Source organism: Odontomachus brunneus, unplaced genomic scaffold (genome assembly GCF_010583005.1).
Source record: "Odontomachus brunneus isolate Ranch 3 - 2012 unplaced genomic scaffold, Obru_v1 Obru_scaffold_134, whole genome shotgun sequence".
In the NCBI taxonomy this organism is placed as follows: Eukaryota; Metazoa; Arthropoda; class Insecta; order Hymenoptera; family Formicidae; genus Odontomachus; species Odontomachus brunneus.
The window spans coordinates 409,616-434,036 of record NW_022639584.1 but is presented as its reverse complement, the minus strand read 5'-3'; the positions used below and the strand labels follow the sequence as shown (position 1 = coordinate 434,036).

Genomic DNA, 24,421 nt, shown 5'->3' with positions numbered 1-24,421 from the left:
GGTGCTCAGAGTGACAAAATAAATTGTTCTATCATTTTTTATTTTTCTTATTCTACATTGCTAGCAACTTGATGATTGTGAAATTATCAATAGATTTTAACTTATATAAAAGAAGTTGATAAATTAGAGTTAATGCAGTCTAAAGTAACTGGTTTAAGTTAAAAGTCAATTCATTAAAAATTAACTAAATTGAGTTAAAAACAATCTTTTAAAGTCTTAACTGATTAATAAGTTATTAACTGACCTTGAATATCAATTATCAAAAATTTTGGCATACATGAGATTTATAACATCAATTTGATAATCATAATATTGGTGTGGTTCTAATACAATGATGTATGTGTGTCACTATTGAAAAATCAATACGATCGTTTGTTTTTCTTTAATATCAGACATCATATGGATAAAAGAATTAAGTTTAAATGCAACATGCTGTATTAGCTCACTTCGGATGTATGTTGTCACATGTATTTTCGTATTTTACCTCTTACTTCGGTTTGCCTTCAATCACCTCCAATAAAAGGTCTTTATTAACAGATAAATGTCGGAAGTCGTGATTCGTTTGAAATTGGGTACGATTGACATTTCAATTCGATGCGATATCCGCTTGACATCGTGGAAATGCAATGGCGCCATTTTCGATCTATTTCTATGTCGACTTTGATCTCATCAATTTTCTTTTCGCAGTTATATTTTTTCTTACACCTTTTTATATCTAAAGTAAAACTTAGATGTTTACTAAGTAAGTATAAAATGAGGGAGGAAGAGAGAAAGAGAGAGAGAGAATTATCGAGAAATGCACAAATTACATTTAAATTGACATTATTCCATTAATGTTAGAATTTTAATAATACAGAGAAATACTAATTAATAAAACAGAATATATCGTGCAAACATCTCGTTATCTAATAATAAAAGATTAGGTTACAATTGATCTTGTCTTACTTTTGTTCTCATTGCAATATGTTGTTACTATTTATGAGTATCCCAAACTAAACATAATTACCTGATCTAATTGCTCCTTAACATTTTCTTCTCCACTCACTCAATGTTTGTATAATTAAACAATCAAAGAGATCGGCAGAGGTTAGCGTCAAACGTTAACGCCGTTAAACTGTTGACTTCAGCGCGCGCTGTTACCGCCGGAAATGAAGTTCGGCACGACATCTGTCCGGCTGATTCGTAAGGACGCTCAAAAGCCAAGCAACATCCTTTTTTCCGGTGTGAAAAGCCGTGAGGTTCGTAGTACTCGTGGTTTCGTAGAGTAATCTGCGAACATCCTGAAATTAGAATAATTTCTCGTTGAATTTGCATTATATCTTTAATTAGTGCACTTCGTAATTTTCATTCTAATCGCTAATCTTTAGTTTTTCGAGTCCATTAAAAATATCCACGCGCAAAATTCAAGCTAACCTCACACATCACATCGCGTTTGTTAGTATCATAATTAATTTTCAATCGTCCCTATCTTTCGCAACTTTATCGTTTATTGTGATATTTGCACCAGTAACATTCTTCACTCAAACTACGTGTATTTATTGTTATTTGTGTTTCATGTAATATAGAAGGTTATGTGACATCTACCACCACAAAGTGTTTATATCGCTAACGGAAAAGATATCTTAATATAATTCGTTTTCAAAAAATTTTCACAAAGAATCATTCGCTAACTTTAATTACGCACGCAAGAAAAAATGGCTAGGACATACATTAATATATGCTTGCACTGTGATCGCTCATGTGTTTCCTTTTTTTCCAGCACACATCGCCAAGATGGTGAAAATTATGAAGACAGGAAAAGTCGTGCTGGTCCTTAGTGGCCGGTACGCGGGTAGAAAAGCTATCGTTATGCGCAACTATGATGATGGTACCACTGAAAAGCAGTATGGACATGCCATGGTTGCTGGCATTGATCGATATCCTCGCAAAGTCCACAAAAGAATGGGAAAAGGAAAGCTACATAAACGTTCCAAAATCAAGCCTTTTGTCAAGGTAAATTTCCTTAGTCAATCATGAAGTTCTTAGATAAGTCTTGCATAGAAAAGGAAGATATAAAAATAGGTCATTTTTGGCTCACTGATGGAATCTAAGCTAATCAGTAGAAACTGTCCCTGGGGTTTTCTAGGAATAGAAAGTAACAATTGTATCCATCATGTCCAGGGAAAGTTTTGAAAATTGATAGAACATTAATTGGAATTACCACTTTCATATCTTTTATCAATGTTTATTTTAATGTGATTATTGTATTCTTATATCTTATTGTTCACATTAAACATTTCAGATTTTAAATTACAACCATTTAATGCCAACAAGATATACTGTAGACTTACAATTGGATAAAGTAGCTCCCAAAGACCTCAAGGATCCAATGAAACGCAAGAAGGTTCGTTTCCAGACCCGCGTCAAATTTGAAGAGAGGTGTGTAATTCATCTTATTATTATTGAAAAATCTATGTATCATTTTTTACTTGAAAATTAATTCTGTAATTACTTTCAGGTACAAAAATGGCAAGAATAAGTGGTTTTTCCAGAAGTTAAGATTCTAATTGTTTTTAAATAAAAGTATGACACAGATGTGAAAAAAAGAATACAGTTTTTTCAATCTTATCATCCTATACCAAAATTGTATTGAATTTTTATATTTTTAATTGATACATTTTATTTTGTACAGGAATTAACTGATTAAGTTACACTTAATATAAGCCAGAGAATTTCACCCACATCATGTAACATTAAATAAAATTTGCAGGTTTTTTTTTATTAGAATTTCAGTTCATTTTAGTTCGCATGTTATATATATGTATGTGTATATATATATATATATGTGTGTGTGTTTGTGTGTGTGTATATATGGTGATATATCTCGTTTGTGCTTTATACCAAAACAACTTTTAGATAATAGGCTCATATTTTATACACTATACCACTGCGAAAAATAGAGTATTCGTGTACTCAAAGTATTAAAAAAGAATTAATGAATAAAACAATTGCGTGATTCGAAAAAAATTATTAAATAATAAACAATAATTTAATTTCATAGGAGCATGAGTGTTCTAAATAAAGCGATTTGAGAAAATGGAATCGATCTAGCAAAGTATTCGTAACTAGATTTAATACATCCATTTAATCACTTCTTAAGTTTTTTAACACGCTCGTCCAACAGTGCTATATTACTTTTTATAGTTTCCATGTTGGAGGCAAAGCTTTCCTGTACTCCCTTCAACAGAGATTTATTACTTTCCAAGTTTGACGTGATTTCTGCTTGCAGTTCTTCTAATCTCATTAAAGCTTTGTTGAAATTAGCAGCTGTAGAATAATAATATTTAATATATTTTCTTTAAAGAATTTTCTATAATTGTAAACAAATGCAGATCTTATTTTACCTTGTTGATGAATCTCGCTTAGCACTACAAGTCTATTTACGGTTTGCGGCAAAATTTGTGACATAGTGTCCATTTTCTTCATTACTTCATACATCTCTGAAATCTATAGAAAAATCATAAGTATGTTACATGCAAGATAATGTTGCATAATATTGCAACACTGATTTCAACAATTAAAGTTTCTACTCCCTCACTGTATAATTCTCAATTAATGATGATGCTAGAAAATACACAATAAAAATTCTTGCAAAATGCATTGAAATAAAAAGATATAACCATATAATAATACTTGCAAATAATCGAGTACATTAATAAAATAGTCGCGCCCACGCGAAACGCTTCCCTTCTTTTTTAACAATCAATAAGTTATCGTAAAATTAACGTAATATTCAATATATCATTTTAACTTACCTTTTCTCATTATTATGTTTATTACGTTAAATTTACAGTTGTTATTTATTAATTGTTAGAACAAAAGGAAAATGTTCAGACTATTTTATATATATGTTCGATTAATTGCAAATGTTATTTTACAGATACATTTTCTTTATTTCTATGTATTTTGCAAAAATGTGTATATATTCTCGCTTCTGATGTCAAGGTGGTCGCGGCTAGCATATAGAAATCTTAAACAACATATTGTACCTTCTGTTCTTGTTCCGAATCTTGTGCTGTGGCCGCTTTTTTCTGTGCAATGCTATCCATCCGGTAAATCAATGTACCTAATCTTGTTTCAATAGTATCCAATTGATTAACATCCAACAACGAAGCCTTTGCTTCTAGCTGCTGTACAGCATCCATTATGCCCTGGGATTTTAAATACTAAAAAAAGAAAAGAGAATTTGCAAAGAATCCTACTTAAAACATGCATACACAAGATGGTCCATACCTGTGAAAATTTAGAGAGCTTGTCATTACTTGTACCTATGAGATTTTCCATGCAACAGAGTCTCTGTTCCAGTTGTGCAATCCTGGCAACTTCTTGCATTCTTGCCTTTTCTGGTAAGTACATCATCTGATACTTCAGAACACCTCGTTCAGCTGATTCATCAATTTTCGTATCTTCCGAAGATGTCTTAGACGTAGGCATGTTGGTTTGCTTAAATAACTCTATCTGTGATATCAATTGCCTAGTGGAAAGAATAATGGACATTAATATCCTATACAAGATATATCACTATGATGATATCCACTATATTTTTGATAAATTGTTAAAATTTTGTCTTGTTATTGTAATTGATAAAAAATAGTAGATACCATTATGTTAACATCCTGTATATGAAGAGTTAAAATTACAAATTTAACATCATAATTCTTAGATGTCATACTTAAGCATAGTGCCTTGTGGATCTGATAAACTTGCCACAACATCAGGTCCTAAACATTCTTCTAGTTTTAAGGAGACTAACTGCTTTTCTACCTGTTGTGTCTGAGAAATAATCTCACTTGCAAACTTGATCTCTTGGTCATCTTTAGATTTTTCCTAGATACATTAACACAACATATATATATAAATGCCATTCAAAACTACAAAATGATTACAATGCATCTTATTAGCAGTAAGATCACACTATGTACCTTTAACTCATTCACTTCTTCATATAACTCTTTAACTTCACATTGCAATCGTTGGTACTTCTGTAGAGGAGATTCCTTTTCACCTTGACTAACTAGTTCCCAATCCCAATCTCCAAATCTGAAAATATTTAGATAATATATTCTTCTGTGAAGTAACACATTTCATTAAATCAATGCTTAATTTAAAGTTACTTGTATCCTGTTCTAGGCTTGTATGATAAGCGATCTGAAAAATCGACATTCTTTCCAATAATTTGTTTGCCTTTAAACTTGTTGAATGCTTCTTTAGCACTAATATGTAACTGTTCCACGCAGGAGCTGTCAGGTTCATCCTAAGTAGATAAATTTCATATTAGTATACCAAATATCTTATCACACATACATATAAAGCAACAAGATCTATACTTTACCTCACAGTACATCGGCATTTGCTCTGATTCTGGCAGATCACTTGTTTCGTAAACAAGTTTAGCATCGTCAACCTGATCATACGTCTGCAACGTTTATTGCAAATATACAACGAAACATAGTATTGCATGTAGGTATTTTACTTATGTCAGTGACATTATGTGACATATAAAAATACGACCAAAGTAATACGTAAAAAAACTTACGTTTCCAGCTAATTCAGAATATTTTGGGTCCGCCATTGCTTAGGTTCTCGGAAATTGTTCAGAAATGTTGCGGAAAGTTTTCAAAATTGTTATAATATATCGAATTTGATAGATACCACTGACACTGATGACCAATATCTAACACAGTCCAGAACAATCTGTGAATAACAAAAATATAGAAGAGCCATCTCCAAAAACACAGTAGAAACAGGCGCTATCTTTTGGTAAGCGAAGAAATGAATGCTACAGGGAAAAGTGCGCGAAAATTGAAAAATTGTAATTTTTTAATAATTTCATTATTGTATATTACATGAAATACAAATGAAAATAATTTATCATCATATTATTGATCAGATAATCGGAGATAAAGATTACGATTATTATATTTGAAATATCCATATATTAAGTTATTTTTAAGATTGTTTTATCGACATGAGTAAATGGTTGCCTGTACAATTGCTATATGGTCTGTTCTTTTCAGCTAATGCTGAACTGGTGCAATAAGTTAAAGTGAGATAAGTATATTTTTTCTCACTCTAACTTAGTGCATTAGTGCAGTTGAAAGGAACAGACCATTAAATTTCGTGAATTTGATTAGTATATGCTCTTAGATCCAGCCAAGGTTAAGATTATTCACTAATCAGATTTACAAATTTTATAAAAGTTGCAAAATAGCTTTTTCTGCTGAACGCAGCCAATATAATTTAAAAAGTATACGATAAGAATATGACAGTTCTTCACTTCCATCCTCAAAATGGAAATAAAGGACTTTGATTGATTGATTTGTTTATGCATTATGCGTTATGAAAAGTCTGTACTCAGGCCTTAATTTTGTAAAAATGCATGACGTAGTTATATATTGAATATTGTGTATTTAGAAAAAAAAACATGAACTCGTTTATAGCCGCATTAAAATTCATGAGCGTTCCAACGCTGTCCAAAGTTCACTAGGAGAAAGTTCGTATCAAACGTTATCGAATACCTCAGATTATGATAAAAGTTATATTTCAGTAGTTGAGTTTTGGTGTACTCGTTTAACATATAGACCCTTTCACTAGAAGAACTGCAAGCGAATTTCTCCATATGGATACGTACGTATTTATATTAAATTGATGCTTATTAATCTTAAGTACTCGGGATGACACGTATATACTACATGAAACATCCGAATCATTGCGAATGATCGATTCAATGTCTGCCCTTATCTGTGATATAACAATTTATAGTGATCTACTTTGATTGTGGGGTCCATTCATCATCACAGGTAATTTATCCCAGTCGTGCACTAATCAGGTGATTTATGTCATATATATGTGATGTGAATATATAACTGGGCAGAGATATTTTTAAACCTTTATTCCCTCTGTCAGTGAGATACGTTCTGTGCCTAATAAGCTGTGTTCAATTTGGTTTTTGATGCTATAATATTTATGTTATTACATTTGTATAATTAAAACTATTTTCAAATTTTTGTTTAGTAATGCAATGGGATTAGCCACCAGTTATTTAGAAAAACCAGCAATGTACAAAGTAGCTTCTAATATACCAAAATATGCAGTGAGTATATATTTGGAGATATATTTTGTAAAAAAAAAAAAAGGATATCAACAGGTTAATTAAATCAACAGGTCTATAATGGGCTACTTAAGGTACCACCAATTCTACATGGATCATCTATAACAACATTAAACTTAAATAAACAACCATTGCCCAAGCAACCTGTACCAGATCTCAAACAAACTGCAGAGCGTTATTTGAGGTATTTCCTTTGTATACAGTCTTGTTCATAAATATTACCATCATTATTTGTAACATATTGCTTTTATAGATCTTTAAAGCCATTATTGACTGGTACAGAATATAAAAATACAGAAAAAATTGTATATAAATTTATAAGTGACTCTGGTGTAGGACCACAGTTGCAAGCTAAGTTACTACAAAGATATCAAAATACTGATAACTGGGTAATTATTGCACCTGCATATTTCTTTCAGATATAAACAGTTAATAAATAATCTGTATGTATGTATTTCTAGATGCGAGAATGGTGGTTAGAAGCTGCATATCTAGGGTACCGTGCTCCAGCAATTGTGAATTCTAGTCCTGGTACTGTTGGACCACCAATTATCTTCAAAAAACCAGATGATGTATATATATTTGCAGCACGTCTTATTGCTGGAGTGTGTGATTACAATCAGATTGTTAAAAGGTAAGTTTATAATATCTCTTGTATCCTCTTGCTCAAGATTTATACATGATATATATACAACATTATAGTGGAAAAATGAAGCAAGAAATGCTTCGCAATGATCCACTTGACATGCAGCCTTATGGTATGATACTTGGTACACATAGACAACCTCACAAAATGGTTGACAAGCTATTGCATACAGATGAGGCTAAGCATATAATAGTCATGAGCAATAATCATGTAAGTACAACTATTTCACTTGAAGAAGAAAACAGCTGCTCATATTCTGTTTACATTGTAGTTCTTTAAACTCTGTGTTATCGATAAAGACGATAACATTTTAAGTGAGAGTAAACTTGTAGCTGCTATAAAAGACATCGCGAGTCGTTCATATGTGGAAGGAAAGCCTGTAGGAATTTTAACTGGCAATGATAGAGATACTTGGACGATAGATAGTACCTTACTCTTAGGTATATTGTTTTTTCTTTTCTTTCTGTTACTCTTTTAATTAACTACTGAAACATTGTATACTTTCAGAATTAGGTAATAATAGAAATATAATCAAGAATATAGAGACATCTATGTTTATATTGTGTCTGGACAAAGATATACCTAAAGAAGCATTTAAAGAAAAGAATAATGCTTCTGTTAGAGCAGTTCAGACTATGACAGGCTTCAATAGTCGCGTAAACGCGGGCAACAGGTGGCACGACAAGATTGTGCAGGTGAGTTATCATTAAATCAGTTCTCAATAGAATGAATAAAATGTTACCTTCGTCTTGAGATAATTTGCAGCATTGTTGCACTATAGATTTCAAGATTACATCTATGCAGATTGTTTATGTATTTTCTATGTATATACGGTCGTTTTTCATGCAAAAAATATAAATTATGTAAAATATTCCAAATTATATTAAAATATACAAAAAAAGAGAGAGTAATTAAGTTTAGACAGTTACTGTATCTTTTTGTTTTGGATAATATAAAAAATTATAATGTTTAAAAGAAATATAACCAGAGATATACGATATATTCTTTAGACGACAATCATAGATTTCATTGTCTGTATAGATCAAATTTCATACATAATTTATGTGGTTTATAGATGTAAAGTATAATAATTCACGCGTAAACATTCAATCCTGATTTACAGTAAAAATATTTTACAGTATATAGTATCAGCGGACGGTTATGTCGGCATGGAATACGAACATAGTCCATGCGAAGGTGTTCCAGTTGCTGTTCTTCATGATTATATATTGAAATATATGTAAGTGATAATTATATGTAATGCATATGCATTACTGTTACATTTTGATACGCAGCATGTGTAAGCTGCTTCGTATAATGGTTGTTATAAAAAATAATCTCCATCTATTTTTAGAGCAACAAGGGAAAATGATGCAAAGAGCGAATGTTCAAAGGACTTCCCTAGACCAGAACTTTTAAAATTCGAAATCAACGACGCTATAGAACGTGCAATTGAGAAAGCTACGATTACAGTAGATAAGTAAGTTATCCATTATTACTTCTTTGCGATCGTAACAAAACTATGTGCAAAAATGTGTGTAATCTTCCAGGCTCTCCGACGACATAGACATGGAATGCTTTACCTTCGATAAATTCGGTGCGGATGCCATAAAAGCGATCAAATTCAGTCCTGATAGTTTTATACAGATTGCGATGCAAGTGACTTTCTTTAACTTGTACAAAAAACCGTTTGCTCATTACGAAAGCGCGGGGTTACGAAGATTCATAAACGCCAGGACCGAATGCATTAGGTCCACCTCCACTGAATCCATCGAATTCGCGAAGATGATATTATACGACGCTGGCAGCAAGACTAAAGCGCAAAAAAAGGAAATGATGATCAAGGCTATAAATACTCATAAAGATTACGCTGGACAGGTGAGATAATCCCTGGAAGAAATTGCACAATTTTTTCATTTCACTGTGTGATAAATTGGTAGATTTAATTCTATAAGTAAGAATATACCTAAAGAATTCCGGTTTTCTAATTTGATTAGGAAATAATGTTTATAAATTTATATATATCAGTATTTTAAAAATTAAATAAAAATATAAACTTTCAATTTTTTGGCGAGAGCTATACGTTCTTTAAACAACATCTATAGATTAGACATTGTTTATGTAAATTATATAGTTGACGTTGTCTACCCGTAGACATAAGTTTAACTTTTAATAAGTAACAATATATGGTTATAGTGCTATAACAGCATTATGGAATATCGTAATTTACATCAATACCCAACCTTGCAATTTTTTGCTGTTGCAGGCTGCAACCGGCCAAGGTGTCGATCGGCATTTGTTCGGCTTGAAAATGATAGCGCAGAGCGAAGGTATGGAGCTTCCGGAATTGTATAAAGATGTTGGTTACACTAGAAGCACATATTTCAATTTAACATCAAGCCAGGTAATTGAGTGTCACCTTGAAAATGTCATGTTATAACTAACAAGGGGAGGACCAGGTGACTCACCCTGGGATTTTGACTCCAATTTTTTTAATTATTTATGCACATCCGCGGTTCTATACTTCCAACTAGTGCAGTTGGCTTCGTGAGTTAGGTGCTTGCTTCATAATTCGTAAGATCCAAGTTCGCTCACGGAGGTGAATAATAATTTTTTTTTTAATGAGTGTTTTTATTTATTTTTATTTATTTTGATGATATTGATATAGTATGCAAATTTTTGATATAGAAAATTTAATTTAATATCACATTTCTAAACATTAATTTAAATTTAATTTTAAGGGGATTTTAATTCAAGTAATAATATTTGAAATAATAAATAAGTAATAATAATAATATATAAGTTATTTGTAATGGATAACATATAAAGGCAACGTATCTAAATTTTCAAATTGTTTAAATTTAAAATTTAATTGGAAATAATATTAACAGTATTTTAAATTTCTAGTTTTTAAAATAATTAATCGTAGAAGAAGAAAAATAAACAAACATCTGAAATGTGAATGTGAATATTTTTATTACAAAATTCAATTATTTAAGTATTGCGGATTTATTACAAAATTAAATTATTTCGATGCGGAACAATTACTTGGATGATAAACATCATAAAAACATTTAAAGCATATAAATTTCCTACAATTTGCACAATAAATAAATGAAGGAGTATCACATACACATTTATTTTTCCGTAAGTCCGGGGGGAAACATATTTCGTTGACGTTTCGAGACACATTTCTTTCAGGAATTAATTTCGATGCATATCAAGCGTACTTGATCATATCTGTAAAAGCTTAAATTTATGTGATATTAAATTTATGTGATATTAAAGCTTAAATTAATGTGATATTATAGAATGTGATATTAAATTAAATTTTCTATTTCAAAAATTTGCATACTATATCAATATCATCAAAATAAATAAAAATAAATAAAACCACTCATTAAAAAAAAAATTATTGCTCACCTCCGTGAGCGAACTTGGATCTTACGAATTATGAAGCAAGCACCTAACTCACGAAGCCAACTGCACTGGTTGGAAGTACAGAACCGGGAAGGCTCATATGGCGCGCCGCGGTGCGCTTCGGATATGGCCAATTTTCACAAATTTATTACTCCGAAACTAAAGCCTATTCTATCAAACACCGGGACATGTATCTTTTTTTCATCTCCAGAATAATTAAAAAAATTGGGGTCGAAATCCCAGGGTGAGTCACCTCCTTGTAAGTGAAATATTGTTCTCATCGAGGTACAATCATGTTGATTAATATCCGCAGGTGCCCTATAAGTCGGCGTCGTTTATGTGCTACGGACCAGTCGTTCCCGACGGTTACGGTTGCTGCTACAATCCACGAGCGAAGGATATATTATTCGCTTGTTCTTCGTTCAAATCGTGCGCAGAGACCAATACGAAAGACTTCGCTCACGTTTTAAAGCAGACACTGTGCGATATGCGAGACATAGGAAGCGAATAATATCGATACTAGATATTATCGAGAAATTCAGAGTTTTTCGTCACGATTGGAAGTCTTTTATCAATATAGATTTAAATTATTTTTTATACGCTATTATCTGTGCAAAGATAAGCAGAATGGAGTAATTTGAGCCGAACTGGTTTTATACATTTTTTATTATAAAACGAAGATTACGTATTAGACATTAAAAGTAATTAGCGAAATACCGCTCTGATGAACTACTCAGCTTATTTTGTATGGGGAATACATTTTTAAATAATTATTGTATATGCATTATAGATATATGTTAAATTACTAACTTAGTTGAATATACATGTAAAAAAATCATCACACCATGTTTGTATTTTAAATATTCTCAGTCACTCGTGCTCAACACGAATGTAACGAAATGCCGTATCAGAATTGTAAAAATATCAATTATCAATGAAGCATGATAATTAATTGAGAAAATAATTACTCGCAATCCTGTGTCACATTATAATTCTTCATGGGATATGGAAGACCTCTCATTGGGGAAACCCCAAAAGAAAGTCGGGAATCCCTTGACTTCTCTTTCTCTAGCTACAAAAGCGGAGAAGGAGGAAATGCAATTTCCTATAAAGTAGTTCGCTCGTCCGAGAATCGCTAGGTCCAAGTGAGGCGACGCCGGCGGTTCTTGTCGAAATACTGGTATCTATAAAACAATCAAGAATGTTGAGATATGATTGGTAATGTAATAGTATCGACATGGTAGACGTAAGAGATTACCTTCATACGTGCCAGAGCTTTCCCGAGTTCATCCAGCGTGTGGTTCCCGTCAGATGCCACGAACACCGATTTCACGTCGTTACCATTGCGAATGACACGTTTCAAATGACGTACTATTAACTCAAACGACGGTAAACACATAGACGAGGTTGCTTTGCCACGTTCGTTACGATATCCAAGACACTGAGGAGCGGCAAAGAGATTAGGTGTGGTCGAAATAAATTCGCAGGCACGCACCTGAAAAAGACATGGTGAACGGAAAATCAATATCTTCTGGATATGTAATGTTAATGGGTAATACAATGGATAATAAGAATATTCGCACATCTCAATTTTCTTGGAATAAATATAGAAAAAGGTCTCTAGATCTAAAAATCACATAATGGATCAGTTATCACAAAACATATCTCACGTAATAAATAGAAGAGCCTATTTTTTCTTTAGTATAAGTTATTTATATTATGTTAGTTGGATATAAAAAATGATTAATTTGTTTCCTTTACATGAAAGATATGTGACAATTCTGACTATGGGATAGAGTCATATTTATAACTAACTTTTTGTGTATGAATATATATATAAGAATATTTTTTCTTTTATCTAAAGATTATATTTATATAAAAATGCAATATTAAAAAATATTGCATATTTTTTATTAGTATATAAGAAATGTGACAACTAGACTCATTCTGCCTTACACAAAGGAAAAAATATTTTGCAGAGTATTTCTATCATGTTATTTCATTATTTTCATTTATATCGTAAAAGAAAATTGTAGCAACATTTCTTTCTTTATGTTAGATTATCTCAACATGAAAAATACTGCAAACACATTACCCAATCAAATCCATTCCGTAGATGTATACCCACAAATGCTCCTTTTGGTAATGTTTTCTTTATAAAGATTTTTGCTTTATTCAGCATATCATTGTTCCAATTGAGGCATGCATGGAGTTTCTTGTTTTCAAATTGTACTGGGAAACTAGCAGGAGCACCTGTAAATGCCATTACTGGCCAAGTTGCAGCTGGATATTGTTTGCGCCACTGCATCTTCATGTCAGTATGATACATTTCATAATGGAGTGGACCATAAAATTCTGATTTGACGAAGTCTATGTTATATGTGTCCCAAAAAGGTCCAAACGGATTTCCATCTTTTGCCTTGCAGGAACCTCCTTCTTTGCCACGAGGAGAATAACAGAAAGCTGAAAAAAATAATAAAGATAAAAAAATTGGTTTTATTTTTTATGGAATTAATATTTAGAACTTACATACTCTTTCCTCAGGAGGCCATATCCTTGGTGCAACATCCTTCATAAAGTCTTCCATTAGTAGTGTCTTATGACAACTTTGTACTTGTGAAACATTAAAATAAGTATCAAAAGGTACTTGTATCTAGAAATTAAATTAATTTAATCTTAGATACATAAGAGTATATATGCAATTTCTGTAAATAAGATTTAAATATCACTCACGGATCTCGTTTCTCCTGTACGATACTCTACCCATGGTGGTAACACTAAGGTGCGATTTAAAGACTTGGCAAACCCTAAAGCTCCTAAAAAGTGATCCGCTTGATTGCCGAAACGTCCTGAAATGGGAATTGCGAATGTGTAAGACTTATTAGTATTGATATGAAATAATAAAATTACAGATTAGTAAATTAAAATTTTACCCATGCAAGGGCAGTAAACAATATATCCGTTGCTATCAATATCAATATCTTGGCAAAATGCGACGTAAAAGTTTATAAAAAATAACGTAAAAATTAATATCTTAGGCATTATGATTAATTATACTATATCTTATTGTTTGCACAAATTTCTACAATATATAATAGGATCTTATTTGTTCGATTAGTCTTACGAGGTTAAACATGATACGTGTAGGTTAGGGTTACCTACCGACCATTAGGTCTATTTCATCAGTTCCTATGGATACAAACATTGATTAAAAACACATAAGAATTCGGATATAATCGAATAACATTCTCTAAAATTTATAAATAGCATTGGAGCTTAACATATTGTCGCCATTTCTAAACTGAGAATTATTATTTTTTACATCATGAACACAATTCATTAATATTCTTAATTTAATAAAGATGCGATAGTTTTATAATAATTTAAAACAATATAAATCATTTAGCTTTATTGAAATATTGATCAATGTTCACATAAGATACAAATTAAATGACAAATAGAAATATATAATATACACTTTTTATGTATGTAACAATACACAATTTTTTTAAGAGCTTGCATTACATTGTTAAATTTTATAACTTTAATATTATTTGTGACAGATATTTCTTTCTGCACGTATATATTAAATATATATGCATTTAATCAACAGATTAAAATCAGAGAAAATTAGTCAAAGCTCACTGAAGCACTATAGGAAGAGATAATAAGAACAATTTTATTATAAATACTAGGAAGTATGGTAACGAACCACACAGTAACAAACATATTTATCATTTATCTCTTCAGTATATAATTTCGTTATTCCGACTTGTCTGATAATGGTTCATTGAGACAAGTTTTTTTATAATTCGAACGAGCTTTCATTGGCGTTAACGGCAGCAAAGAACCGAAAAGGACATGTTGGATAACGGGAAACTTCGATAATACCTGAAAAACAATATAATAAATAATAATGGCTTTTTATCTATAATTTTCTCACATGTTATACGAGGTAAAATTTGTGGTGCTAAGTATGTTTAAAAGGTAAATTTGTAACTTACCTCTGCTTTGTACATTTTGATGAGACCCATATTTACTTTGTACCATGAAGATACAGCGCTGACATTCCATAACTGATTTGAATGTTCAGCAAAAGGTCCTATCTTCACCTAACAATAAGTATCAAAATGTAAATTCTTTAATTTTAACAAGACAAATTAATTTTCATATCAATAAATACAAAATATGCGTTTTGTATAAATTCTTACCTTTGAAATAAATTCGATGCAGCCAAGGAACATGAATTTCTTACTGTAAGATTGCACAATACCTTGATCTGTAAAGTGACGTGGTTCTATCCGAGGATGTCCTAAAACATTAGATTGTATGAAATAAGTGTCTATTACAGATATTCTAAACCAAACATATATATATATAAATTTTTAAAGATTATTATATGAAAAGTATACACAAACAGAGAGGGAGAAAGACAGAGAGAGGGGAGGAGGATAGAGAGGGATAATAATACATGTAAATACTAATACCAATTAATTGAGCACTTCCCCATATAAAAGGTACAAATTGGTAATCGTCCAAGCTCCAAACACCATGACTACCTGCTGGCTCCATACGATATGTCAACTGAAGTCTACGTACTAATTCAAGATACCTTCAACACATAATGTAAGATAATCAATTTAAATAGTTTATTAATTCAGAGATAAGTTGAAAACTATATAACAATAATGAGTACCTATTAAAGACTTTTGTGACAACAGCAACTTTGTCATCTTCCTTAAATGCACCAATCTTGAACATACAACAGAGAAACATAAGAAAGGCCATTTCATGACCAGTGCCATAATCTATACGAGTTGGATTGCCAAAACTTTCATATAAATATTGAACTATCTCTGGGACTGCCCGATGCAATTTTTCTGGCAAAACTTGTTTTAGTTCTTCAGCTCCATTCTGTAATTGAAAAATTAATCATAAGTAAAATTACTTAAGTTTAAATAACTTTTAAGTAAAATATTGGCAAACCTGCTGTAATCTTTCGTGCCACGTGCGAAATGATTTATTACCAAATCTTTGAGGTTGTTCAGTAGGTGGAATTTCTGTTATCCATTCATCAAAGTTATTTAACATCTGTACAATAGTATTAACTACAGGAGACTCTGAACATTCTGCGTCCAAAGATAATCCTTCAACTGCTTCACTCAATATCAAGATAAATCCTAAATATTCCTACAAAAACAAAATTTTATTATTTACAGAAAAAAGATACAAAAATATTACTTGATATTTAAAATATTCTAGATATAACTATAAAAAGATCTTGTATCAAATAATAAATATTGTAAAAGTTGTCTTACAAAGTATGCTTCTGAATTTAGCCAATTTATTATATCCGTTGGTACTTTGATACCTTTCTTTGGCACCACAAATTCATGTTGATCAGCTGGAATAGTTGACATGTAGTTTATAGACTTGATCAATCATATGTAATATTTAATAGAAAATACATACATAATATTTGAACTTTCATACGATATTTCGATGTTGACATGATGAATGTGCTTAAAGATTCAGCTGCAACATTAGTATATATTGTTAACACAAAAGAATTGTAGTTCTGTCACTGAAAGGGTGCGTTCGGGGAGCACGCTATCAATGCTACCGCGTTCTTCTATCTTTATCGCTCCTTAGATACACAACAAGAACAGCCTGATACGATAGCGTTAATAGCGAGCTTCCTGAACGCACTTTAAAAGCACCTCGTTTAGAAGCGTACAAGGTTTAATTAGAGTTACTTTAGGTTTAATTATATATGATTGACCTTATGTCATTCACTGTAATAACTTCGATTTTGCGAATGCTGTAAGTTGACTGAATTACTTAATAGAGAAAAAATTTTTGCTCCGCACACGGTACTTCGACAAGGCGTATTTTAAACAAAGCTAGTGTGAAATAATTCTTTGTTGAATGAATTGTTTCGAATAGAATATAAATAAAGATGCAGATACAGGTTAATTTATTGACGACTTATCGTCCATCTTGCGATAGAGCCATCAATTGTTTAATATCAAAATTACAATGGGTGCGTTCAGAAGACACAACTGTTGCACAACGGTTGAGTAATTAGTCAACATAATTGGTCTAACAGTTAAGGATCTAACAGTAAGGACCAATAATCACTGACCGCTCACTAATCAGCTATGTTTTCTGAACGCAGCCAATGACGTAAATAGAGATAGAAAAATGCTATCCAGAATAAAATACTTTGGCCCATATTCTGAATCCTCTTTATCGATAAAAATGCCTTAAAAGTAGCTTCTCAGCTAATCAGGTGGCTCCTAAGCCTTTTTTAGAGGCACTTTTATAGATAAAAGAGGATTCAGAATATGGGCCTTAATGTTTGTAAAAATATTTACTAGCTACAGTTTCACAGCGCTATCTGCAAACAACTAGAGGTAAATATTTAAGAACTAGCGCGATCGTTAATCCCGATCTACGGTTGCGTTCTAAAATCTGCGGCTAGCACTAAAAATGCTATAGTATATGCGGCTAGCACTAAAAGTGCTATAGTATATGTAACATATACTATAGTGTTTCTAGTAATAGAGTGCACCCGGATGAGGAATCTAAACGCACCCTACAATAGGTGTAGTAAGCTTTAAGCCTTAAGGAACGTCTACATTGCAAGTAAGTAGTAAGAAGTAGGAAATAAGAGTAAGAAATTGACCAACCACAGTCGAATGTGAGAAGAATAATCAACTATAATTGGTCAATTTCTTATTCTTACTTTCTACTTCTTACTGCGTACTTCCAATGTAGACGTCCCTTTAAGGGACATAAGCAGCATATTGATTGGCTCTGGGTTAACCCACTCTGGGTTAACAAGAGACACAAGTCGACACAAGTATCATCCTATCTTTGTTACTCACTAATAGCATGTTCGACTGGCTCTGGGTTAATCCAGAGTGGGTTAATCCAGAGCCAGTCGAACATGCTATTAGTGAGTAACAAAGATAGGATGATACTTGTGTCGACTTGTGTTTCTTGTTAGAAAACAACCGATATATTCCATGCTTGAAACACAATACGCTATATGTCGGAGTTGGATGTCGGAACGCAGCCGATGGTCCAATGAGAAGAACTCATTCTCGAAAAATAAATTTTCTCATTGGACTATCAGCTGCGTTCCGATATCCAGCACACAGCATATTGTGTTCCAGGCCTTATAGAGGATTCACACTGCGTCCGATATGCGGCGTACGATGTCCGATATCCAATAGAAGAATAACTTTCCAATGGAAAATTGAATTCTATTAGAAAGCTGTTCTGCTATTGGATATCGGACGTCGTACATCAGATATCGGACGCGGTGTGAACCCTGCATTAGTTGCATTGATGAACTAGTGCAATAAGTTAGAGTGAAAGAAAATGTACTTATTTCGCTCTAACTTATTGTACTAATCACAAGTTCTTCGAAAACAAACCTTTAAGATCTTTAAAAATTTTGTGTTGATAGCGATCAAATAGATTTCAAACATGATTTACGCTATTATTAAGTGATATGCAGTGTAGTGATATTAACGATATGTTTGCATTAATTGATAAGATCTATATAAGTGTTTATATGTGATATTAAGAAACGCAAAATATTATTTTTTATACTTATCAAATAACGTTTGCAGAAGAACATAATTAGGCAGAATGAGTATGATCTTTAAAAGACAATATTTTAATTTTGTAGAATAATATTGTGAAATAATATTTGACAAATGATTTGTAGGAAAAATATATTCTCCTGAAGAAATTGAGAAAAAACGCCTATTAGCATTGCAAAGAAGAGAACAAGCCCAATTAAAGGCACAAAATAACACACCTAGGAGTAATCCTACTTATCAACAACAAACAAAGTATAAGTATTATTCAAATGTGAAACAATGCAAGCCAAACAATCGTTACAATCCTATAGAACCCAGGAATTTCTATAAACCACAATCACAACCTGTAACAGGAAAATGTTATATGATCAGCACTGACAGATTTGCATTAGAAACATCGTTATATGTGCCTGCAATAATTGAAACATTTAAAACAGTTCCTAGCAGATTATATGGTAATTGTGAATAATTAACTAAAATATTATTTATAATCTTAATTTTTAATGGTATATGTTATATATTTACTTATATTTATTTGATTTTTCAGATGCAAAATCTAGGATATGGAATTTTCACATAAATGATTATGACTACCTTATGCAGAAATTAATAGGACATGAGTCTAACATATCTGTGGAAAGAATTCCTAAGACTATTCTCCAGGTAATCTATGCACTACACCAATCTATGCACACAAAAAAAAAAAAATATATATATATATATATATATATATATATATATATATATATACACATATATATATAAGCATCTAGAACATATTGACTCTAAAATATATTGTTGTTTTAGATATTTAATAGAAATTTAAAATCAGACATTCAAACACCAGAGCCAGATTTATCAAAAATTGACAAAACATTAACAGATAGTTTGATGCCGTTTCAACAAGAAGGCATATGGTAATTTTTACTTGACATAGTTATATATATCATTATTTTTTAAAATATTTAGATATTAATATATCAAACATTAATTTTAGCTATGGTATATCCAAAAGTGGCCGCTGTATGATTGCAGATGATATGGGGTTAGGGAAAACAATACAGGCATTAGGTATAGCATATTACTACAAAGCAAGTTGGCCACTTCTGATTGTAGTTCCTTCATCTGTCAGGTATAATATTCTATAATACTATAATAAAAGTACCAGTGACAATACTGTATAAAATGAAAATGCTATTTAGGTTCCAGTGGTCTGAAGCGATTTACGAATTCCTTCCGTCCATACCCGCCCAGTATATACATCATTTTGCAAATACAAAAGACTATATTGGAGATGAAAAAATTACTATAATATCATATGACTTATTAAATCGAGCTATAGATATTGTTGAGAAACATATTTATGGATTTGTTATTCTGGTATGTATGTGGTTGTTTTACTAAGCTAGTAATGAACTATTACTTATTATTTTATAAATCTTAGGATGAGTCTCATGTTCTGAAGAGCAATAAAACTGCACGATTTCAAGCAGCTCAACGTATATGCGCCCAAGCGCGCCATGTTATGTTGCTCACTGGAACGCCAGCCTTGTCGAGACCGATCGAGCTGTATTCTCAAATTAGTCTAATTATACCGCGTTTTATGAAGTAAGTGAATAGATAATTAGGAGAGCACTTTTGTATAAACGTCTCATTAAGGTCTTTCGTATTATATGATATGATTCATTAGAATAAAATGCACGCTAATAATTCTTGCAGAAGTAAAAAGATGGATCTATGAAATAACGCAGATCATAAAAGTTTGAGTGATGTATAAAATAATCCAAATATTTTCCTTTTGTTCAATCAAAAAAAAATAAATGACTAAAATTAATATGACAAACTCATGAGGAATGGTACATCAAAAGGTTACGTATCACGTTAATTTTACGATAATTTATTAATTGCTAGAGCAAAAGGAAAGCGTTTGAACTATTTTACAGATATGCTAGGTCGAATGAAAATGTCATTTTATGGATATATCTTTTTATTTCTACGTTTATGTATTCGGCAAGAATTTTTATTGTGTATTTTTACATCTCGACTTCATCAATTGACCAGGAACTTTAACGTGTAAAAAATCATACGTGTACAAAATTTATAAAAGTGTCATGTTGCAGATACGAAGAGTATGGCATACGATATTGCGCAGCACGGAAGACCGCATTTGGCTGGGATTTCACAGGCTCTTCAAATATGCAAGAATTGCAGTTGTTGCTGAAAATGACTTGCATGATTCGGAGATTGAAAGCTGATGTATTAAATCAGTTACCATCTAAGATAAGGTCCTAAAAACAAATGCTCTTTTGTGGTGTAAATACTTTAGAAAAAATTTTTGATCATATATACAGGATTTTTTAATCTGTATCTTAGGTATCTGTATCTTAGGTATCTGTATCTTAGGTATTGTTTGTTTTAGGCAGGTGATTATCTTAGATCCAGTTTTAATCAAAGCTGGCACCAAGCAGATGAAAGAAAAGTTGGAACAAATGCAAAAAAAAGCTGCAGGTCTAGATAGACATCATGCTCTACTGCAATATTATAATGAGTCTAGTGATGCAAGACTCAAAGCGGTTTGGTACATTTATAGCACACTTATTTTTTCAGGGGTAAGTCAATAAGTCAGTTGAATTAACTCGTTCACTTTACATTGCAGCGAATATATAAAGAATTTGTTTGAGAATAAGAGAAAATGCCTTTTATATGCTCATCATCAAAATGTTCTGGATGCTATCTGCGACGTTGCTGAATCAATGAAGATACGGTAAGTAAATGTTTACATAACCATTATATATCTATGTATGTATGTGTATTCTAGCTGTGGAGCAAGTCCACACACACATTGGCCAATAATTAACCATTATATATAAACCATTTTGCAATCCATTATATATATTAGAAGTGTAAAAATATCATTTAAACAATTCAATTTAATAATTGATTTGAACAAATATATTATAATTAAATTAATCGATAATTGATTCGTTGAAATCAGTCAATCAGAAATGGTTTGCAATGGAATTGTTTCATATTAATTGCGATAGTTAATAAAAAAGTAATTGCAATTCTTATACGAATCATATATGCAACATCATCGTAATTATACGTGACAATTTTCAGTTACATAAGGATCGATGGCAAAACCAGTTCAGAGCACAGAAAATATCAAGTTGATAAATTTCAAGAACGTGACGATTACTTAGCAGCAGTTCTGTCGATTACCGCCGCAAATGCGGGTATCACATTAACTGCCGCGCATCTTGTGGTTTTCGCTGAATTATTCTGGAATCCTGGTGTAATTAATATTTTTCATATTTAAGATTATCAGCTATGTTCAAATTTCTTTTTTTCCATCATCTCTAATATCTAATATGTGAAATTATTCTAGATTTTGTGTCAAGCTGAAGACAGAGTCCACAGAATCGGGCAGAATGATAACGTCATAATTCAATATCTAGTGGCGAGAGACACCGCGGATGATTACATATGGCCATTAATTAAGAAGAAGATGAACGTTCTAAATGCAGTTGGTCTCGATCAAGATTTCTCAATAAATGATGTTGATACCATGGTGCAGAAGAAAACTGGGCAACAGGATTTGAGTTCTTTCGTGAGCATTTCTCCTGAAGAGCTTAAAGAGCAATCCAGTAAAGAGCAAAAGGATTCTTCCGCTATGAAGGACGTAGCATCTACTTCTATCTGTGTAAAGGAGTTGAAAGAATTACTTGAAGTAGACGGTGAATATTTTGATTCCTGTGATTGGGATGATGTTATGTGATTGTATTGCAGTTTCGTTAATATCTGATATGTCTCGTTTACTTCTGCCCTTATATGTAAAAATTTATTGTATCATTTTATTTTAATCTGCCAAATTTAAATTCTATTATAGGATAAAAATTTAAAGGACTTGACAGGAAAAGTTAAATCTATATTTGTATTGTGATAGAGGTTGAGAATAATAAATTATTTTTAGAGGAAATATACTATTTGCTATTACTTGGACAATTCTGCAATGGGTTTTTAACTTTGATAAAAATAATTATAATTAAATAATTAAAAGTGCCTTTTAAAATTTGAAGTCCCTACTTTTTAAGTATTGAATTGAGTAAAAAATAATTTCGTATTTTGGATGTGTTGCATTGGAATGCAATTCTATAAAGGCTGGTTTATGATGGTCGTAACCCGTTAACTTATGTCGGAATCGTAAAAAATTGACCAATCATAGTCGAATTATAGAAGAATAATTGACTGTAATTAATCAATTTTTTACGGTTCCGGCATAAGTTAACCAGCCTTAATGTGTATAATGAGCAATAGAAATAAAATGATTTCGGCACGCCAGTGTGCAAAACGAACTTATCCTTAGAGAGAATTCACACTTTAGCGAAAAGGCAGAAAGGCGGAAGCCAATCAGAACTTGCGGTGGTGATCAGGTGATAGTCGACAATTCTGCCTTCCTACTAGCGCGAGTTCTGATTGGCTTCTGCTTCCTAGTTTTCTATTTTTCTGTTAAGATGTGAATTATCCCTAGAGATATTTAGTAACTGAAAGAAATTTCATCAAGTTGCTCGTCTATGACCAATCTAATTGTAGGTTTACTTGTTTCATTACGTTGTTTGACACTCTTCATTCTGCTATATTCTGTCTCAAGTGGTCTCAAGGAACACACGTGAATTTGGTTAGCGGTACGCGTAAAATTTGGTGTATTGGCATTGTTTATAATAAATTGAATGACAATGTACAAAGATAACTTGTGGCAATTCTTCGGAACATTCCATCAACGTTGCACAATGATATTACCGTCGATACATGTGTCTCGCATGCAGAAGGTGAGTGAACTACCGCATTTTCGAGGTTAAAATAAATATCTTGGCAAGTTTTACTTGTTTACATACATTACATAATAAAGTAAAAGAAAAAAGAAATTATATAACAGTGTAGCAATCACGCGAGCGTTTTGTCATTACTATTTGAGTCTCCTTATTCATTAAATTTTTAAAGTCTGTTTATTTTATCTTTTTTAGATTCTTATTATCTGCTTTGCTGGTGGTTCAATACTATTAGGAGGACTGGCACAGTTTTTGAAGAGACGACGAAGACCTCCTCCATCCAAAAGGCCTTATAGAGACTACAAACATAGATTAGCGAGTGCTAAGGCCTCTAATTTTGGTAATACTGCAATGTTATATATATATATATATATATATATATATATATATATATATATATAAATTTTTAATTGTGAAATTGAAAATGATATAATTAATATCTGTAATGATATAATTAATATCTGTTTAAGTTATTAAGTTGTAATAATTACATGAGAAAGTAAAATAATGATATTTTTGCACCAAACGTTTAGATGTGTTGTCACAAGTATCTTGGGCAAGAAGAAGCGAAGCTAGTACTAAGAGTCATATTAGTGATCGTGCATCGCTCATCTCATCTGTGCCTGGTGCTCCAGACGACGATGTTAAACTCACTCCACAACAATATGGTGTACTTGGTAAGTCTGACAATTTAACACAGATTTAGATATGTTTTACATAGATGAAAAATTCAATTAGTTAAAATTGACACTATATAATA

General features: G+C 31.7%; 7 protein-coding genes across 12 annotated transcripts in view; 4 read left to right on the top strand and 3 right to left on the bottom strand.

The window, feature by feature from the left end:
• The first annotated feature begins 1,146 nt into the window (after positions 1-1,146).
• On the top strand, positions 1,147-2,588 carry LOC116850075 (60S ribosomal protein L27). Of its 2 annotated transcripts, none has more exons than XM_032827916.1 (4): positions 1,147-1,238; positions 1,760-1,992; positions 2,282-2,418; positions 2,498-2,588. In XM_032827916.1, exons 2-4 carry the CDS (start codon positions 1,774-1,776, stop codon positions 2,544-2,546), a joined length of 405 nt encoding a protein of 134 aa, XP_032683807.1. In that variant the 5' UTR covers positions 1,147-1,238; positions 1,760-1,773; the 3' UTR covers positions 2,547-2,588. The 2 variants fall into 2 exon arrangements, with proteins under 2 accessions (XP_032683807.1, XP_032683808.1); XM_032827917.1 differs by lacking the exon at positions 1,147-1,238 and adding an exon at positions 1,255-1,434.
• Positions 2,589-2,593: 5 nt separating this feature from the next.
• LOC116850072 (dynactin subunit 2) lies at positions 2,594-5,611 on the bottom strand. Its single transcript, XM_032827910.1, has 9 exons — positions 5,576-5,611; positions 5,372-5,455; positions 5,154-5,293; positions 4,962-5,079; positions 4,712-4,866; positions 4,273-4,513; positions 4,029-4,205; positions 3,384-3,486; positions 2,594-3,306 (listed from the first exon to the last, which is right to left on the bottom strand). The coding sequence occupies exons 1-9, from the start codon at positions 5,609-5,611 to the stop codon at positions 3,128-3,130; spliced, it is 1,233 nt and encodes a 410-aa protein (XP_032683801.1). The 3' UTR covers positions 2,594-3,127.
• Positions 5,612-6,156: 545 nt separating this feature from the next.
• Positions 6,157-12,054, top strand: LOC116850069 (carnitine O-acetyltransferase-like). Of its 3 annotated transcripts, none has more exons than XM_032827904.1 (14): positions 6,157-6,666; positions 6,802-6,839; positions 7,054-7,132; positions 7,204-7,334; positions 7,404-7,539; positions 7,612-7,784; positions 7,853-8,006; positions 8,068-8,236; positions 8,304-8,491; positions 8,936-9,036; positions 9,151-9,276; positions 9,347-9,674; positions 10,063-10,200; positions 11,530-12,054. In XM_032827904.1, the coding sequence occupies exons 3-14, from the start codon at positions 7,061-7,063 to the stop codon at positions 11,725-11,727; spliced, it is 1,914 nt and encodes a 637-aa protein (XP_032683795.1). In that variant the 5' UTR covers positions 6,157-6,666; positions 6,802-6,839; positions 7,054-7,060; the 3' UTR covers positions 11,728-12,054. The 3 variants fall into 3 exon arrangements, with proteins under 3 accessions (XP_032683795.1, XP_032683796.1, XP_032683794.1); XM_032827905.1 differs by having other exon boundaries at positions 6,802-6,868; XM_032827903.1 differs by lacking the exon at positions 6,802-6,839 and having other exon boundaries at positions 6,158-6,666.
• Positions 11,865-14,396, bottom strand: LOC116850073 (GDP-fucose protein O-fucosyltransferase 1). The gene is made up of 6 exons (XM_032827911.1): positions 14,150-14,396; positions 13,950-14,065; positions 13,746-13,869; positions 13,312-13,679; positions 12,475-12,711; positions 11,865-12,400 (listed from the first exon to the last, which is right to left on the bottom strand). The coding sequence occupies exons 1-6, from the start codon at positions 14,256-14,258 to the stop codon at positions 12,203-12,205; spliced, it is 1,152 nt and encodes a 383-aa protein (XP_032683802.1). The 5' UTR covers positions 14,259-14,396; the 3' UTR covers positions 11,865-12,202.
• A 214-nt stretch (positions 14,397-14,610) lies between these two features.
• Positions 14,611-17,245, bottom strand: LOC116850074 (serine/threonine-protein phosphatase 2A activator-like). 3 transcript variants are annotated; one of them, XM_032827915.1, is made up of 9 exons: positions 16,954-17,245; positions 16,689-16,751; positions 16,535-16,620; positions 16,203-16,406; positions 15,913-16,130; positions 15,704-15,828; positions 15,428-15,528; positions 15,221-15,328; positions 14,611-15,107 (listed from the first exon to the last, which is right to left on the bottom strand). In XM_032827915.1, the coding sequence occupies exons 2-9, from the start codon at positions 16,726-16,728 to the stop codon at positions 14,979-14,981; spliced, it is 1,011 nt and encodes a 336-aa protein (XP_032683806.1). In that variant the 5' UTR covers positions 16,729-16,751; positions 16,954-17,245; the 3' UTR covers positions 14,611-14,978. The 3 variants fall into 3 exon arrangements, with proteins under 3 accessions (XP_032683806.1, XP_032683804.1, XP_032683803.1); XM_032827913.1 differs by having other exon boundaries at positions 16,999-17,245; XM_032827912.1 differs by lacking the exon at positions 16,954-17,245 and having other exon boundaries at positions 16,689-16,858.
• Positions 17,246-18,577: 1,332 nt separating this feature from the next.
• On the top strand, positions 18,578-22,811 carry LOC116850135 (SWI/SNF-related matrix-associated actin-dependent regulator of chromatin subfamily A-like protein 1). The gene is made up of 12 exons (XM_032828056.1): positions 18,578-18,882; positions 18,958-19,287; positions 19,380-19,495; positions 19,640-19,749; positions 19,830-19,964; positions 20,035-20,212; positions 20,277-20,440; positions 20,953-21,117; positions 21,252-21,410; positions 21,489-21,596; positions 21,953-22,127; positions 22,221-22,811. The coding sequence occupies exons 1-12, from the start codon at positions 18,879-18,881 to the stop codon at positions 22,608-22,610; spliced, it is 2,034 nt and encodes a 677-aa protein (XP_032683947.1). The 5' UTR covers positions 18,578-18,878; the 3' UTR covers positions 22,611-22,811.
• A 638-nt stretch (positions 22,812-23,449) lies between these two features.
• LOC116850152 (mitoguardin) overlaps positions 23,450-24,421 on the top strand; it is a 39,439-nt gene continuing 38,467 nt past the window's right edge. The window contains exons 1-3 of the mRNA XM_032828102.1: positions 23,450-23,661; positions 23,857-24,001; positions 24,195-24,338. Coding sequence (XP_032683993.1) covers positions 23,563-23,661; positions 23,857-24,001; positions 24,195-24,338 — 388 coding nt within the window. The 5' untranslated portion in view covers positions 23,450-23,562. The remainder of the gene's footprint in view (positions 23,662-23,856; positions 24,002-24,194; positions 24,339-24,421) is intronic.